This window comes from Protopterus annectens, chromosome 12.part0 (genome assembly GCF_019279795.1).
Source record: "Protopterus annectens isolate FY-2018-M chromosome 12.part0, PAN1.0, whole genome shotgun sequence".
Lineage (NCBI taxonomy): Eukaryota > Metazoa > Chordata > Ceratodontiformes > Protopteridae > Protopterus > Protopterus annectens.
Window position 1 is genome coordinate 101,170,291 of NC_056746.1, and position 16,272 is coordinate 101,186,562.

The window sequence follows — 16,272 nt, forward strand, 5'->3', positions numbered from 1 at the left end:
GAAAAGAGAGGAATCTAATGAAAATGTAGGAGAAATAAGAGTTATTAGGAAAAATGGAAATGTCTTTAGAAGGGATAGCTATTGAGTGGGATAAAATGATAACGGAGTATGAAAACATTGCAGAAATAAGGTAGAAAGAAATAATTAGAAGGGATGACAAAGGTTAAAGTATTGTAGAATAAGGGGAATCTCAGAGGAAAAAAAAGGGGAACAACAGCACGAGTGCTAAAGGAAAAATACTGGAGCACTGGATAATAAGTGCGAGTTCAAAAATGTTGCTGTTAATTATCTATTTCTTGAAAATGACTCCAAAGCACAAAACACATTTAGAGCAACAACTTAGACAAAAGAAAGTTGAAAGGGACATCGCCAGACTTAAGCAACCTATGACAAGAAAAGGAACTGGAAATCCTATACAGATGGTTGAAATATTTCAGATATTATATGAACACCTACATAAAGCAAAGGAATGTGGAAACCAAGAAAAGGCAAAACTTGAAATATTTATGAAAGATTATGATGCCAAGGATAAAAAAAAGATGAAGCCCAGCAATTAATGGTTAAGACAGGAGATAATGACATACAATCAGCCAACAAGGAAGTCTCCAGAAACAGATGGTATTCCTTTGGAAGTTTGGAAAGTGGGAGGAAAGAAAGAGGTAAAGATTTGGAAGCTTTTGTTTAAGAGTATTTAAAAAAGGGGGTTGTGAACCAGTATAGTGAAAGAAAGCTGTGGTTGCTGCAGTACCCAAAGAGGGTAAAGACCCTTGAGACTCAGATTCATTCAGACCCACTTCAGTTTTGAACCATAAAGTGTTTATGACTACACTAACTAGGAGAATGGCAAAGGTGGTGCCAAAATTGATAGATCTGTATCAATGTGATTTTGTGGCGGGGAGGCAAACATTTGACAACACAAATAAAACAATGATGATCCAGGGAGAAGCAGAATATAATAAAATGCCACTATTGTCAGTATATCTTGATGCAGAGAAAGCATTTAATAAGACTCAGCCTGACTTTTATAGAATAATAGGGTTATCAGGAGGATATATGAAAGGTTAGAGGCAAAAACTGAAGTTTGATTCCTCCCAACAAGCTGTCTTTGAACAGAGGAACATGGCAAGAGTGTCCTTTTCCCTGTGTTATTTGTTTTTCAGTTAGAACCATTGATAAAGAAAGTAAGAGAGTTATTATGGAAAAGGCAGAGGTAACTTGGAATATGTTTATTGGGAGTGTAATGAGTTGGCAGATTTTAAACACTCCCTACAGGGTACTATGTCAGAAATGTTGGGGGCCAAATGACTGTAATTATTTATTTTATTTATCTAACATTTGTTAACTGGGAAAGTCCGACTTGGAACAAAGCCAATTTTCAGCGGAGGCCCAGGGAGAAATGCTCCAGAAGCATGTCTTTGTGATGTGGGAGGAAACCGGAGTACCCGGAGGAAACCCACACGAACACAGGGAGGACATGCAGACTCCACACACAAAGCACCCCAGCCGGGAATCGAACCGGAAAACCTCTTGCTGTGAGGCGACAATGCTACCGCTTCACAACTGCGCCATCCATTAAGAAAATTATTATTTTGAACTGGGATACAGGATCTGAATTTCTTCGACATAGCAAGGTGCTAAAAAGTTTAAAGCTATTAGCTGCCAAAATGTCAGTTTCTAGAAAACAGAAATCAAAATCTAAATCATCTGTAACTGAATATTAAATATTGTAAATGAGATAAAAGAACTGGAGGTGCAATCTTTAGAAAAGTGAAGGTGCACATCATATATAAATAGAGTGTGTGGGAATAGTACAATCAGAATAATATTCAGGAGGAGTGAGGTTTAAGGGAAGGCAGGGATTAAGCAACTTATGCAATGCTAGAGTGAATGACAATTACTAAAGAAAATCTATATGTATACTGCACAACGAAAATGTTACTATGGTTTGTTTTCTTTTCTATTAACATCTATGCACCTATGACATTATTTAAATGTGATCTAATGATGATGTTTAAAAAAACATGCATTTTCCCTACAATAAGAAATATGAAATTATAATGTTTGGAATTAATGACGGACTATAATTCTCAATATTACCAGAAAATCAAAAAATTACAAGGGACAGGGCAAATGAGGCAACATTCGAGGCATTCTAAAAAATCAGGAACAGTTGAGAAGTATGAACCACGGCATCAGCATGACACCGCATTGTTGTCTTTATCCTGTACAGCTATTGATGCAAACAGACAGGATGGAATGTAGAGGAACTACAGCAAACGCAGTAACGGGACTAAGTGCATCTGTGACCTACCTGACGAAAGGCTAAATTGTCCCACCCAAAAAACAGAGGAGAGTCCTGCTGGAAACCCTAATATCTGCTTTATATGTTAACTTACTATTTTAGCACATTCATTTTCCATTTACTTTTCCAACATCTTTTCTAAAATTGTTTTTTTATATATATTATTTTTTCAAGAAGCAGTAACGCAAGCAGAAGGACAGGAGAATTGTTAGCCAGTAACAATTTCTGTTCTATAAAAGCCCACACATTTTGGTTCTCCTAGCTAATGTTTTTAAAATATATTCAGTATAATGTTATCATTCTCATCTGTCACAACTTCCTCCTGCCCTCCCCTAAACAAAATTAATACTTAAACTGGAAATTTTGGAGGGAATCTGATGCCTATACTTACACCTGCTGGTATTTTAAAGATATGTCATTTAAACAACAAACGGCATAAAAATGTAATAAAAATCTCAAAGTATAGCTAACACTTTCAAATAATTTGTAATCCAATGAGGTCGGATAATTATCATTGCGAAAAGAAAAGAAAGATACTACTTACAAAAAATCTTCACTTGAATTCATTCTAAACCAGCAGAGACCTCCAAAGCAAACATCCAAGCAACCTCCACCCCCCAACACAAACCATGAAACACATACTTCACAAAACCAGTGTGCCATGCACTCACAGCCCTTAAGGCAAAATAACATACCCAACATACTAGTAATAGGTGACTCTATAGTCAGGCACACTGACGTCCCACTCACTAGGCTGAATAAGGAGAAGGTTACTGTTAGCTGCCTGTCGAGTGCCAGGATCCGCCACATAACACAAGCACTGTCACTCCAGAACAAGTACAAATATGACTCTTGTCATTGTCCATGTTGGTGTGAATGACCTAAGCCATACCTCCCTGGACTACATGAAAGAGACATGGAAGAGCTCTCTGATCACGTAGCCCAGGCCGGTATCACCCTGACCCTGAGTAGCATCCTGCCCTCACCAAGAATGATACCACGGCATAGAGAAAAAAATTCTCGATTTCAATAATTGGCTAAGTTTCTGGTGTCATTCAAAGAGGATCCAGTGTCTCTCCGCCTGGGATGCCATGCTCGACAAGCCACGCAACTTTGCTAGAGACTGCTTGCACCTGTCACCCTTAGGCTTTTGAATACTGGCCAAAGCTCTTGCCACCCCCATAGTGCCTTTTTTAGGCAAGGCTCAAAAGACAAACCCACCGCCGTAAATAGCACAAGTAACAAAAAAAACTGAGGGTAATGCTACTCAATGCCAGAAGTCTAAACCTCAAAATGCATGCACTCGAGGCACTCCTCAGTATGGAGAAAATAGATATATGTGCAGTAACAGAAACCTTGTTTAAGGCTCCAGAGAGCACCCCAGCACTACCAGGCTACAACTCATACCATACATTTCGGCCACAGAACCTAAACCGAAATACAAAAGGCAGGGGTGTATCCATATTCATCAAGGATACCCACACCTCCAGGTTAGTGGCACAGCACGATGCTTCAGAGATCATCCACGTGCAACTAACACGGGCAAAACTGCAATTCAAATTGTAGCTTGCTACAGATCACCCACCATGTCCGAGGACCCCCATTCCGCGTTTCTGAAAACACTGGGAAACATAAAGGTCCTACCAAACACCCTAACATTGGGTGATTTCAATTACCCAAACATTAACTGGGAGAACTACTAGAATTTATAAACTCAAACGCCGTGGTTCAACTGGTCAACACTCCCACCAGAGGTGACCACATATTGGACCTGGTCATCACCAACATGGGCGACCAGTGTTCCACACTGGAGGTCAACCCCTCGCTGGTTAGATCTGACCATAAACAAATCACTTTGGATATCCACATTCCGCCCCCACCCCTGGACAAGAAAACCACCACAAAAAACTTTTCAAAAGCAAACTTCACGTTACTTAAGACCGAGGTGGAAAGTTTCAAAGCCCCCATGCTGGAAGGATAATGCTGTCCAAGCTGCAAAAAAAAAATACTAATGCATTCTACGGGCACCTACAAGAATGCATGGATCATGCCATCCCAAGCAAAACCAAGACTCACTCCTCCAAGAAAAGGAAACCAGCCTGGTGGACTCCTGCCATAAACAAGCTATACAATAGAAGGAGGAAACTAGTACAGAAGAGAGTAAAATCTCAAGAAGGGAAGACATCCCTGATCGGTATCAGCAAGAAACTACGATCCCTCATAAAATCATCCAAGGCGAGCTTTGAAAGAAAAATTGCCAAGGACTCCAAAGATAACCACAAGGCATTCTTTAGCTATGTCAAGAATATAATTGGCAATGCTCAAATCTGCTCAGAGTTGGTGCAGAATGGCACAAAATACACTGAACCGACAGATATCGCCAACATCCTGGCAGACAAGTTCAGCGCAAACTTCACCCCCCTCTCACCCCCAAAAGGGCTCAGAGTCCCTGAAATCACAGACACAGGTTAAAACAAATCTCTCCAAAGCCAAAAACACAGCATCAATGGGACTGGATGGTGTCCCAGGCTGCGTCCTACACGAGCTCAAAGACGAGCTAATCCCTCATCTAAACACACTGTTTATACTCAGCCTCTCCACAGGCTACGTACCCATAGAGTGGCACACAGCAATGGTTATTCCGCTCCACAAAGGTGGAGCCACAACCGGCCCAGGGAACTATCGCCCTATAAGCCTGACTAGCTTGGTCTGTAAGGCTATGGAGCGCATCATCATGGTCTGTAAGGCTATGGAGTGCATCATCATGGAACTCATTAACAGAGACACTGGGAACCTCCAAACACTGGACCCTACCCAGTTCGGCTTTGTTAAGGGCAGATCTTGCCTCCTAAACCTGGGGGACTTCTTTGAGACAGTTACCAAGGCTACAGACGAGGGAAAGGTGGTACACACAAGAGTACCTACACCTCGCTAAGGCCTTCGACACCATTCCCCATTCTGGTATTATAGACAAGCTCACCAGCCTGAACATAAACCCCTATGTCACAAGATGGGTTGCCAACTGGCTCATGGACAGAACCCACATGGTGAGAGTTGTGGTAGCTAGGTCCGACTCTAAACCGGTTACAAGTAGGTTCCGCAGGGCTCAGTCCTAGGACCCCTCCTGTTCGGCATATACTTCTCAGAGGTATAGGCAAGCACAGGAGGACCAAGTTCACAGACGACTGCAAACTAAGGGCTATAATTGACTCTCCGGCTGACATAAACATCCTCCAAAAGGGTCTCATTGAGACGGATACCTGGTGTCAAAATCATGGCCTCAAGCTAAATGCCAAAAAGTGCATAGTCATCCCCTTTGGAAAAAACAAAGTACCCACAAACTACCACATAGGTGGTAGTCCCATAAATATGGAAGACGTAATAAGGGATCTGGGGACTCAAGAAGATAGTAATCTCACCTCTGATGATCACATTGCCAAAGTGGTTAGAAAATCCTTCTAAGTGGCCCACCTAATCACAAAGGGGTTCACATCCAGATCAAAAGAGGTCATTGGGCCCCTCTACTCATCAATCATCAGACCCATCATAGAGTACAACGCCCCATTTGGGCTGTACCTTACAAGACACCTGCAACAGCTGGAAAGACCACAAAAGTACCTCACCAAGAGGATGACTGGCCTCAAACAGATTCCCTATGCAGCTTGACTGAAGAAACTACAGCTGTACTCGGTTGTATACCGCCTACTCAGAGGTGATCTCTGCCTGACATACAAAGCCATGTCCAACCCAGAATTGATGGACATGTTCCACCTACAGAAAACCTTATCCCCTCGAGACACATGCTCTAGGGATCTAAACCTCACCACAACAATAAACAGGACGTGCTGGAGGGATAGATTTCTGTCCCAGAGACTTCCCATGCTTTGGAACAGGATCCCAATTTGCATTAGGCAGAGCTCCTCACTAACACTCTTCAAAAGAAATCTTGACGAGTGGATGGGAAACAGAAAGTTTACCTCGGGGATCACTTCAGTGGCTCTGCTGTACAGAGGCACAGGGAACTAATCTAAGCGGGCGGCGAAAGCCAATGCATTCTGGCTAGGCTTATAAATGCCTTTGGGCAGATAGCCTAGTATCTACCTATGAAGCTATGAACCTATTCTACTCTGGAGAAACAAATTGAAGCCAAGGACAGGACGTCAAACAAAAACAGTTCTCTTTATTGGATACAACCACAATAAACGTTAAGTGCTATTGTGGTTGTATCCTACAAAGAGAACGGTTTCCATTTGTGGTCCTGTCCTTGGCTGCAATTTGTTTCTTTGGAGTTGTACTGTGCGGTTCTGGTTCCCTTGTCATTCTCCTCTAGAACGAGTTTTGCTAAAACGATTTTTATAATGAATAGTAAAAACACTGCTATTGCGGTTCTGGAACATAACAGAAACAGAAGGCAATTGCTAGTTTTTGAACCACTGACCCTTCAAATCTCCAATTCCTCAGTTGTTCAGACACAAATACCTTAGGCTTTAGTTGTATCGTACATTACTATTAAAGACTTAGATTAACAACTTTCTATACATGGTTCTCAAGCAATGGAATTACGACTACAAAACAGCCAATCTGAGGCCAGAAGGGTCAATGGAATTAATATATTGTTCCAGACTCAAAGATCTCTTCCCAGTAGTCACTCTCAGTTGGCTTATTAATATTATGCTCTTCAAAGTACTGTTAACAAAATCAGTAGTTATTTCTGCATCCACCCCCAAAAAATATTGGTGCTTATCACTAAGAAAAACAAAAGAAGTTACAGCCAAAGCAACTATGCTCCTAGTCACTTATTTGTTTTTATTTACACTTTGTTTACTGGGTTAGTCCCACTAAGCCAATGGCCACCTTTTATGGCAGACCTGAGGTGTTATGCATACTGACTAGGGTAAATGTGTACAGAGCACTAGGTAACTTCTCAGACTCTTTTTTTTTTTTTTAGTGGCATTGTGTCTTTTACATCCAGATGTGCTAGCACTAGCTCAGGCATATGGGGTCTCAGTTTAATGTTCCATCCAAGGGACAACATGCTCAGGAATGCAGCACCCCCATTAGACTGCACTACAGTGTCAGTGATCAATCTGCATGGTATGAGAATAGAACCCACAGCCCTTTGCACCAAAGGCGAGTGTGCTACCTCAAACTATCGAGTCACTCAGTATCAACATTCACTTTCAAGCTGCTCCATTGAGAATACTGCCCTCTCTTTGCAAATAAATTAAGAGTACAAATCTTTTCAGTATTCAGACAGGCTGCAAGCTCAGAGTGCCTTAACAATGAACATACTGACTTTGGCTTACCTGTAGGTGAGAAAGTCTTCTCCAAAATTGCTTCAGCAAAATGGAATCATCTGCTGATAGCCAAGTCTCCGTTTTTTTCATGACAAGCTGATAACATACCTCATTCTGACCTGTGTAAATCAAATCTCTCAACAAGAAGTCCTCAAAGCACTTTCCAAGGACAAGAACACTGCTTCTCTGGGGCCAGATAAAACAGCAGGCTACCTACTGGCCAGCCAGAAATAGGACCTGTCAAAGCCCCTACACAGACTATTCAATATTAACCTCAACATAGTTTTTTTTTTACTAGATAAATGGAGGACAGCAACAATCATCCACCCTGCACAAAGGCGGGGCATCAATGGACCCCCAGGTCATCTGTGAGGCTATGGAGAGGATCATTATGGACTTCATAAATAAGGACATAGGTAAACCTACAAACACTTGACCCAAGCCAGTTTGGTTTTGTCAAGGGCAGATCCTACCTACTTGACTCATTACATCCGAGTGACGTTTCCAGGTGCATCTGCAGTTAAATCCTACTGACACCTCCAGGCGTCAAATATTACTTGTTGAAATGTGCATCAATAATTCCAAAACCAAGCTATGTACAAGGTATTAAAAGATTTCATCTTAAAGCTTATACAATGGCAAACTCAACTGCATTAATATTTGACCACTGTCTAGTGCATATAAACAGATATAAACTGTTATTTTTATGATATTAATTTATATAGATATAATTTTCACATTTTTTTAAATATCTCAACAACTAAATAGACAGAACTCCTTAGCTTCATATGAAAGCTCTCAGCTACATGAATAAAATGCTGCTGACACTATGTAAGTAACTTGAATGGTAGCTGAGATATTCTAAGTGGTTTACAAAATATTACAAATGTAATAGTTACTGTGTTTACTATGACTTATTCAATTTAAGACCAAGAACCTAGAGTACCTCCACTATAAAAAGGTTGTGCTGAAGAGTTTGCCAATCATACTTCTTTCATAACCCCTGTGGTTCCAGAAATATGAACATTTGTTTGAAATGTGAAGGTGTAATTTGAGTCTATCAAAAGGCTTATGCTCTGTCCATTGGAAGTTACAGTGCAAACTTCCTGAGCTCCATTACAGTGAATAAGTTAACCCAGTCAACTTATTTGAGGTGCTTACTGATGCCATGGATGACAGAGAAAAAAAATCAGTACACATCACAAATCTAGACCTTTCAAAGGCATTCAACACCATCCCACATTCAGGTATGGTTCATAAACTTTCCCAGCTAAATGTTAATCCCTATGTAACTCGTTGTACAGCAAATTGGGTCACAAACAGAACCCAGGAAATACAGTGGGTGGCTCTACCTCCTCCAAAAGACCCGTCACTAGTGGTCTGCCTCAGGGTTCAGTCCTTTTGGACCACTCCTTTTTGGCATTTGGCCAGTAATCAAGGAGCCTGAATCCTCACCACACTGAAGAGGGACATGCACTTGGAATACAAATGGGTACACTCAATATTTCCAGATGCAGACCTCCCTGCATCAAGTAGAATTTCCCTTAAGAGTACACTGGGAGCACTCTCAGTCTGGGGTCTGGATGTCTCTATATTTGCCTCCCTCGAGGTCCCCAATAAGACTCCTCACTGGTACAGCTGTAGGGTTAGGTCCTCAGCCAAGTGTCCAAGCCAAGTCCTCCAGCACCATCTCTGTAAACCCAGTGCTTCATGTTCCTGCCCCAAGTAGCTGACACACAGGCTCTTAAAGATTCAGTTTCTGCACACATACACCTGGGAAATGCTTACACAGATCACCTGCTCTACCAGCTTTGCCCAGACTATAAGGTAGTTATCACCGCTACCAGTCAGTTACTATAAGGCTCTTAAAAGGGTATCCAATTATACTGTGCAATATTAATACTAATATAAATGGTAGTACTTCACCAAGATGGCAAGGCCTTCTGGAGTGGCCCACACAGTGTCACCAAATAAATATAAGTACTCTCACAGGTTAGATACTTTCTACAAGGATCAGCCACAGTAAAACTTCTAAATATATTTAATAATAAACAATAAAAGTACATGAAAATACTGAATATATATTCACAGTAAAGTTCAGATCACAGGAAATATTGAAAAAAACACTGATGGACAGACTCGGACAAATAAAGAAAAACAATATATAAACTAAGCTAAACTATATTCCTGACTGTAGCTAAAAGAATTACTGTTCCCTGGTTAAGTTACTTGCTTCTGTAAGGCAAGATGCTGTGGGTGAGCAGTCTTTCTAGTCAGGCTTCCCATACAGAATACTCATTACTCTGAGATTTCTCTTAGTAATGTCTAAAATATAATTTCCAAGATGGCTGACAGAATGAACTCATCTGGTCACCTGACTCTAGATTCTCACAGTACTCCCCTTTGAAGCTGAGACAGGAAGTTAGCCCAGACAGCCACAATACATATCCAAATGTTTCTGGCAGTGCCTGGGGCCTCCCCTCTTTTCACTGAGCTAATGGACAAAGGCTCTTCCCCAGACCCACCATCTCTGGTCCTATTCAGCACTGCGGGGTGACTTTTAATGGCTTAACGGCTCATTTACATTTCCCCTATTTTTCTTAAAGTTAACCTCTGCTGTGCCAGTACCCTCTATTAAAACATATACATTTAATTCAGCTACAAAAATACATGTACATTTCTCTTCATTTCAGCAGGGTGCACTGTTGATACATTTTCAGCACAAGCATCTGTACAAAATCAGTTCAGTATACAAATGACATACAGTTCCAATACATTTGTGACACAACCATCTTGTATAAATCAGTTTGATATTTAAAGGACATGTCATTCCTTACAAAACTCCAGCTTGCTATGCTGGCACTTGCCCATATCATCACATTTCTCCCCCCACCCACTCGAAGACTCGTTTTTCAAGTGACCCTTGAAAAACGTGGTTTGAGATAAATAAGCCTATCTGGGAACATGTTATCCCATTCCCTGTCTTGAGAGCCCATATGCACTGGCATAGCTGACCCCACTATGGTGTTGTACAGTCATGTCATTTGCCTACAATCCTGAACTCCACCTTAATAACTTGGCATTTTGCTGGCTGGCTCTATGTAGCATTGTTAAGGGATTGTGGTCTGTAACCACAAAGAATTTCCTTCCATGCAGATAAGGCTGAGGTTTCTGCAGTGCCCACACTATGGCTAGACGTTCCTTTTCTACAGCTGCACAGTGATGTATCATCTGACTTCAGGCAGTAAAATAAAAAAAAGTACACACTCTCATGCAGCCAGACTTCACTTCCCGATGACATCCACAGCTCAGAACTGCATGCACTTCATCATGCTCAGAGATATGTCTTTCTGACATCTATCTGGTGACTATCCTAAATAAACACACACCAGTTCCTGCAAGAATGATCTGTCTGGTCAACACAGGGTGGGGTAACAATCCTGATAAAGTTATATATGACTGTAGTTCAAATTAAGAAAACTGACTAAGTGTATTATTACATATCACCACTCTCTATTAAATCAAAAGACAACAGGCATACTAGACTGCATAATGCTCCTAACGATCATGTTCATGGTCTATTTGGGTTTGGGGAGGGGACTGTCAAATGCCTGTAAAGACTGTGGATGCAAAAGTTAAAAATGCTTCTGCAGAATGTTACACTATTGACAAACAACTGAATCAGACACAAAATGTTCCATTGCAGAGCTAAAAGCAAGTAATATCTAAATGAAAACACAGCTGTAAAGCACATCACATGTTCAAATTTATGCAATCAGATGGTGGGAAGGCTTGGCTCTGTTATGCAGAGAATGAATTTCTGACTACATTGCCTTTGCCTTTGACTCAGGCAAATGGGGTTTGATTAGAAATCCTGGTGCTGGAAAAGCCTGATAGGGGAGGAGCAGGAATGAAGGACCGTGGTCTGCTTGTCCCACCTGGGGAGAGGGGAAGAGTTGCGTGCATGCAGTGGCACACAATGCAGTGCAATCTCCCTAGGGGGACACCAAAGACAGACCACTGTTCTTTCTATGAGAACAGGAGCAGGGCTGCTTGGAGAGAACACCTCTTGTGGAAGTGAGGAATGTTCTCCGCAGGAAGCCTATTGCAAACCTCTCCCTGGCACCCATTTCTTCTGGAGGTGAGGGGATGTTCTCCGCACGCAGCCCATTTCCTACCTTTCCCTGACACCTAGCCGGATGAGCTATAGTTACAGCTGGGGAAAACACAGAAAAATGCAAAACACTTCTGATGGCTGTTCAGATTATAGCCCCTCCCAGATGACTTTCTCCCTGGTGATGGGGAACAATTGAGTCAACTGACTGGGAGAAGGCTGATGGTTGATACTGGGAGCAAAGTGCTTCCTAAAAAGAAAATTAAGAGGAGGAAAAAATAAGAGTACTGGGACAGAAATGGAAGAGTCCGTTCCCTGTCCCACAAAATGATCCAACAAATTCAAATCATCACAATATTGCCACCATGCAACTTACCATTCAGGAAGCTTTCCGATTCCCAGTGCAAGGTTGCTAGCTAGTGGTGGAGTGAATGAATGCAGAGCAAAACTCAGCATGGCCCAGATTTCAGAGTCCAGTGAACAAAATGCAGGGCACCTGGTAAAACGGAAATAAAATCAACATGCAGTTATACACTGAATGGAGCTCTAGAATGACGTGCTATTAAGTTGGAGTAACTCTACTAATAATTCTGCAACTATGTTTTAGAGGTTGTATTAATGACTAGCGTTACACTAAAAATCAACAAAGACTATATTGTCCACACAATGGGTTTAAAGATTCACTAGCACAAAATCCAGACTCACCTGCCACCTACCTAACTTTATACAATCAACACCAGGATTGCACTTGATCATGGAAGAAAGCTAACGTTTTAAAGAACAGACAGAATTCCATAAATCAGTTTGCTGATTCATGCTTCTGCTTTTCCAAAAATACCCTCATCAGTGAAACAAACATTCCTGATTATACCGGGAGACCTTTCTGTACAGCTAATCGTGATGTGGCTATTTTTTAATGGTTCCCTATTACGAGAGTGAAAGTCCGTTTAAGCGAATCCGTAAATATAGAAATGTATTGCGCGAATGGGCATTACAGCCAACATCCAAAACCGTGAATTTGGAAATGTCGAATTACCATGGTTGGCCTGGTCTATGGTATAGCTCCATAAGGTAAGTGTGCGATAGTTATGGACCTTAGGGTTAGGGTGCGGGTTAAGGTAAGTGCATAGACAGTTAATGTATGTAAGATTTAGTGTAGGGTTAGGAGTAAGGTTTTGGTAAATGTATGTATGTGGATTATTTATTTTGTTTGCTTATATTTTCGTAGGGGGAAGTGTGCGGTAGTTATGGACCTTAGGGTTAGGGCGGGGTTAAGGATAGTGCATAGATAGTTGTGTATGTGGGGCTTAGTGTAGGGTTAGAATTAGGGTTTTGGTGCTTTACTTTAGGGTTAGAAGTAGGGTTTGGTTAGTGTATGTATGTGGTTTATTTATTGTGTTTGGGTAGGTAGTATGTAGCGGGTGGTGGGGTTGGCCGACTATGACAGTTCAAGATTTAAAATTTTTCGGTTTAGTGCGTTCGGTATTCTTGCAGTTCGCGCAATTTGAGTCGGTGTTTTGGTATTCTCTCAAAAGGAGTTTCACTCTGGTAATATAGACCCTTTTTAATACCTCAAGTTTCAAGTATGTAGTAAACACTACTAACTTCCTCAGTTATGTACTTACCATAATGATATATCTGAATGGCCATGATTGATTCTAGGCTGTTGATAGGACTTCAACACCAAACATTAGTCACCAAGGAACTGATAATATCCATCCCAGGCTTCAACTTCTACATTCTCATAATGTCTTGTACTCCCTTGCCTCTCCAAATCGAAAATGAGTCCACTCAGGGCCCAGTCTGTATCCTCAGGCACCATACATCTATGCCATGTCAGAGGACAGTAAGTGGGAATTTAGAGGAGGATGAACCACAACCAAACAAATCTATCATTATACTAAGCACCTAATTATTCATATCTGTTATGGTCTGGTTCACCTCCACTACTGATAACACTGCGTCCTCAGCAACCAAGACTACTGCGGATCCAAATTCAACCCTCGATCATGAGGCAACATCCAGTTTACAATGCAATCATCACTAACACTGACTACAAACATAAGCAGTGGAAGCAGCTACTGCTCTTAACTGAATGTGCCTTTGGTTCACAAAATGATCATTTACTTTGTTTATGAAAGACAAAGGAAATGCAGTCTGAAAACCATTTTGACAATGTGGTTTTAGAAACCTTTGTACTCGGTTTAGACTCTGCAAGGGAAACAAACAGAGAATTGCCTTTCCTAATTCTTTAGTTCAGTGAAAATCTTAACAGCCTGTTTGTGTGTGTACAGGTAATGCAGAAGATATTCGCCTTGATTAAAATAACTTGGAAGGAAGACTGGAATATGAATGTATTGGGATAGATTGAATTCAGTAGCCATTTTTGGTACAAATGAAGGATTGGTGCATCTCACTATTTTGCTGTTGTAAAATACAACATACAGGGCATTAACGCATAATGCTAAAAGCCCAAGAGATGCGACTGGCAAAATTAATAGCAACAAAAACAGTTGTCTAAAGGAATTTGAGCTCAGCCTAAGTTCCAGTGGAGGCTGAATCAATTGTTTCAGTAGAAAACTGAGACTCCAAAATGGCCCACGTTGAAGGAATAGAGGTCCAAGGAGAAAACCTCCCCTCAAAAAAATATTTTACATACTTTTACTGAAGCCAACTTAAAGTATCCTAAATGAAAACTGTATGTTGCTACCAGGTGATCCTTGGAGGAAAAGCTTCCTCCAGTTTCAAATATGTTAGCTAGATAATCCAGCACTAAAGAAATCAGTGCAGAAAAGGAATTTACACTTGCCCTCAAAGCAGACACTGCAAAATGCAGTCATTTATTTTTGCAGCTTTTCCTGATGTGGGGTTTCTTAGGAGAAACTATGAAAAAGAGCATTCTGCCATGGTAACAATGGTCCTCGGCCATCACTGGAAGTGGCTATATCATGCGGCAAGATGAATGGTTTAAAGGTCTGTGTGACACTCGCCAGACAGGTACGAGACGGAGAGAATGTTCCTGGAAAGTCTCAGTCTGACAGGCCTCTCCAAGATGTTGGGCCATTGTCAGGGAACCTGTTCTCTGTTGAGACCAAAACGGGGAGATAAGAATGGCTCTTTTTTGCAGGAATGTGAATCTCAAAGGGATTGGGGAAAAGGCATGTAAGTGACTTGGGCCACTGACCCCTTGGAGAGATCAAGGAAAAGAAGTAATTGCACTCGGTATTGGGTAGACTGGAAACAGACTGTAATGAGGATTTCTCCATCAGCAGAACAGAAAACTCACAACCGACCAGCTGAGGGACCACTTATGATGTTTCAGCACACATCCGGTGAGCGGGTGTGCTACAGCAGTTCACAACCGACCAGCTGAGGAACCACTCATGATGTTTCAGCACACATCCGGTGAGCAGGTGTGCTACAGCGGTTCACAACCGACCAGCTGAGGAACCACTCATGATGTTTCAGCACACATCCGCTGAGCAGGTGTGCTACAGTGGTTCACAACCAACCAGCTGAGGGACTACTCATGATGTTTCAGCACACATCCGCTGAGCAGGTGTGCTACAGCAGTTCACAACCGACCACCCGAGGGACCACTCATGATGGTTCAGCACACATCCGCTGAGCAGGTGTGCTACAGCGGTTCACAACCGACTAGCTGAGGAACCACTCATGATGTTTCAGCACACATCTGCTGAGCAGGTGTGCTACAGCGGTTCACAACCAACCACCCGAGGGACCACTCATGATGTTTCAGCACACATCCGGTGAGCAGGTGTGCTACAGCAGTTCACAACCGACCAGCTGAGGAACCACTCATGATGTTTCAGCACGCATCCGCTGAGCAGGTGTGCTACAGCTGTTCACAACCGACCACACGAGGGATCACTCATGATGTTTCAGCACACATCCGCTGAGCAGGTGTGCTACAGTGGTTCACAACAGACTAGCTGAGGAACCACTCATGATGTTTCAGCACACATCCGCTGAGCAGGTGTGCTACAGTGGTTCACAACCAACCAGCTGAGGGACTACTCATGATGTTTCAGCACACATCCGCTGAGCAGGCGTGCTACAGCGGTTCACAGCCGACCACCCGAGGGACCACTCGTGATGTTTCAGCACACATCCGCTGAGCAGGTGTGCTACAGCGGTTCACAACCGACCAGCTGAGGGACTACTCATGATGTTTCAGCACACATCTGCTGAGCAGGTGTGCTACAGCGGTGGCTTCCCCCTGTACATGCACAGCTAACAGGAAGCCACTTCCAAAAGCTTACATGCATGACACATAGATATGCCACATTAATCCAATACTGTCTCAAGGATGCTGATGTGCAGACTAGGTTCTGTCTCTGATTAAACACCTTGGGCCCTCTGATGCTGAAAATGTTCCCAAAACTTAGTGCTCAAGCATCCAAAGTGACTGTTGTCAGGAAGAAGGAATGGGGCTGCCCAGACTCAGTTTGGACACAGACTGCCAACAAACTAGATACGCCTGATATGACTTGAAAATCTGGACTGGAGAGGTAAAAGAGGCTAAGCTTTGGTTCCAT

The 16,272-nt window shown here is 42.2% G+C and overlaps 1 protein-coding gene across 4 annotated transcripts in view; it reads right to left on the reverse strand.

Annotated features, from left to right (window-relative positions):
• BRAT1 (BRCA1 associated ATM activator 1) overlaps window positions 1–16,272 on the reverse strand; it is a 498,236-nt gene that overhangs the window by 326,104 nt on the left and 155,860 nt on the right. For all 4 annotated transcript variants that reach the window (XM_044089125.1, XM_044089127.1, XM_044089124.1 and 1 more), the window contains exon 6: window positions 12,090–12,209. In XM_044089125.1, coding sequence (XP_043945060.1) covers window positions 12,090–12,209 — 120 coding nt within the window. The remainder of the gene's footprint in view (window positions 1–12,089; window positions 12,210–16,272) is intronic.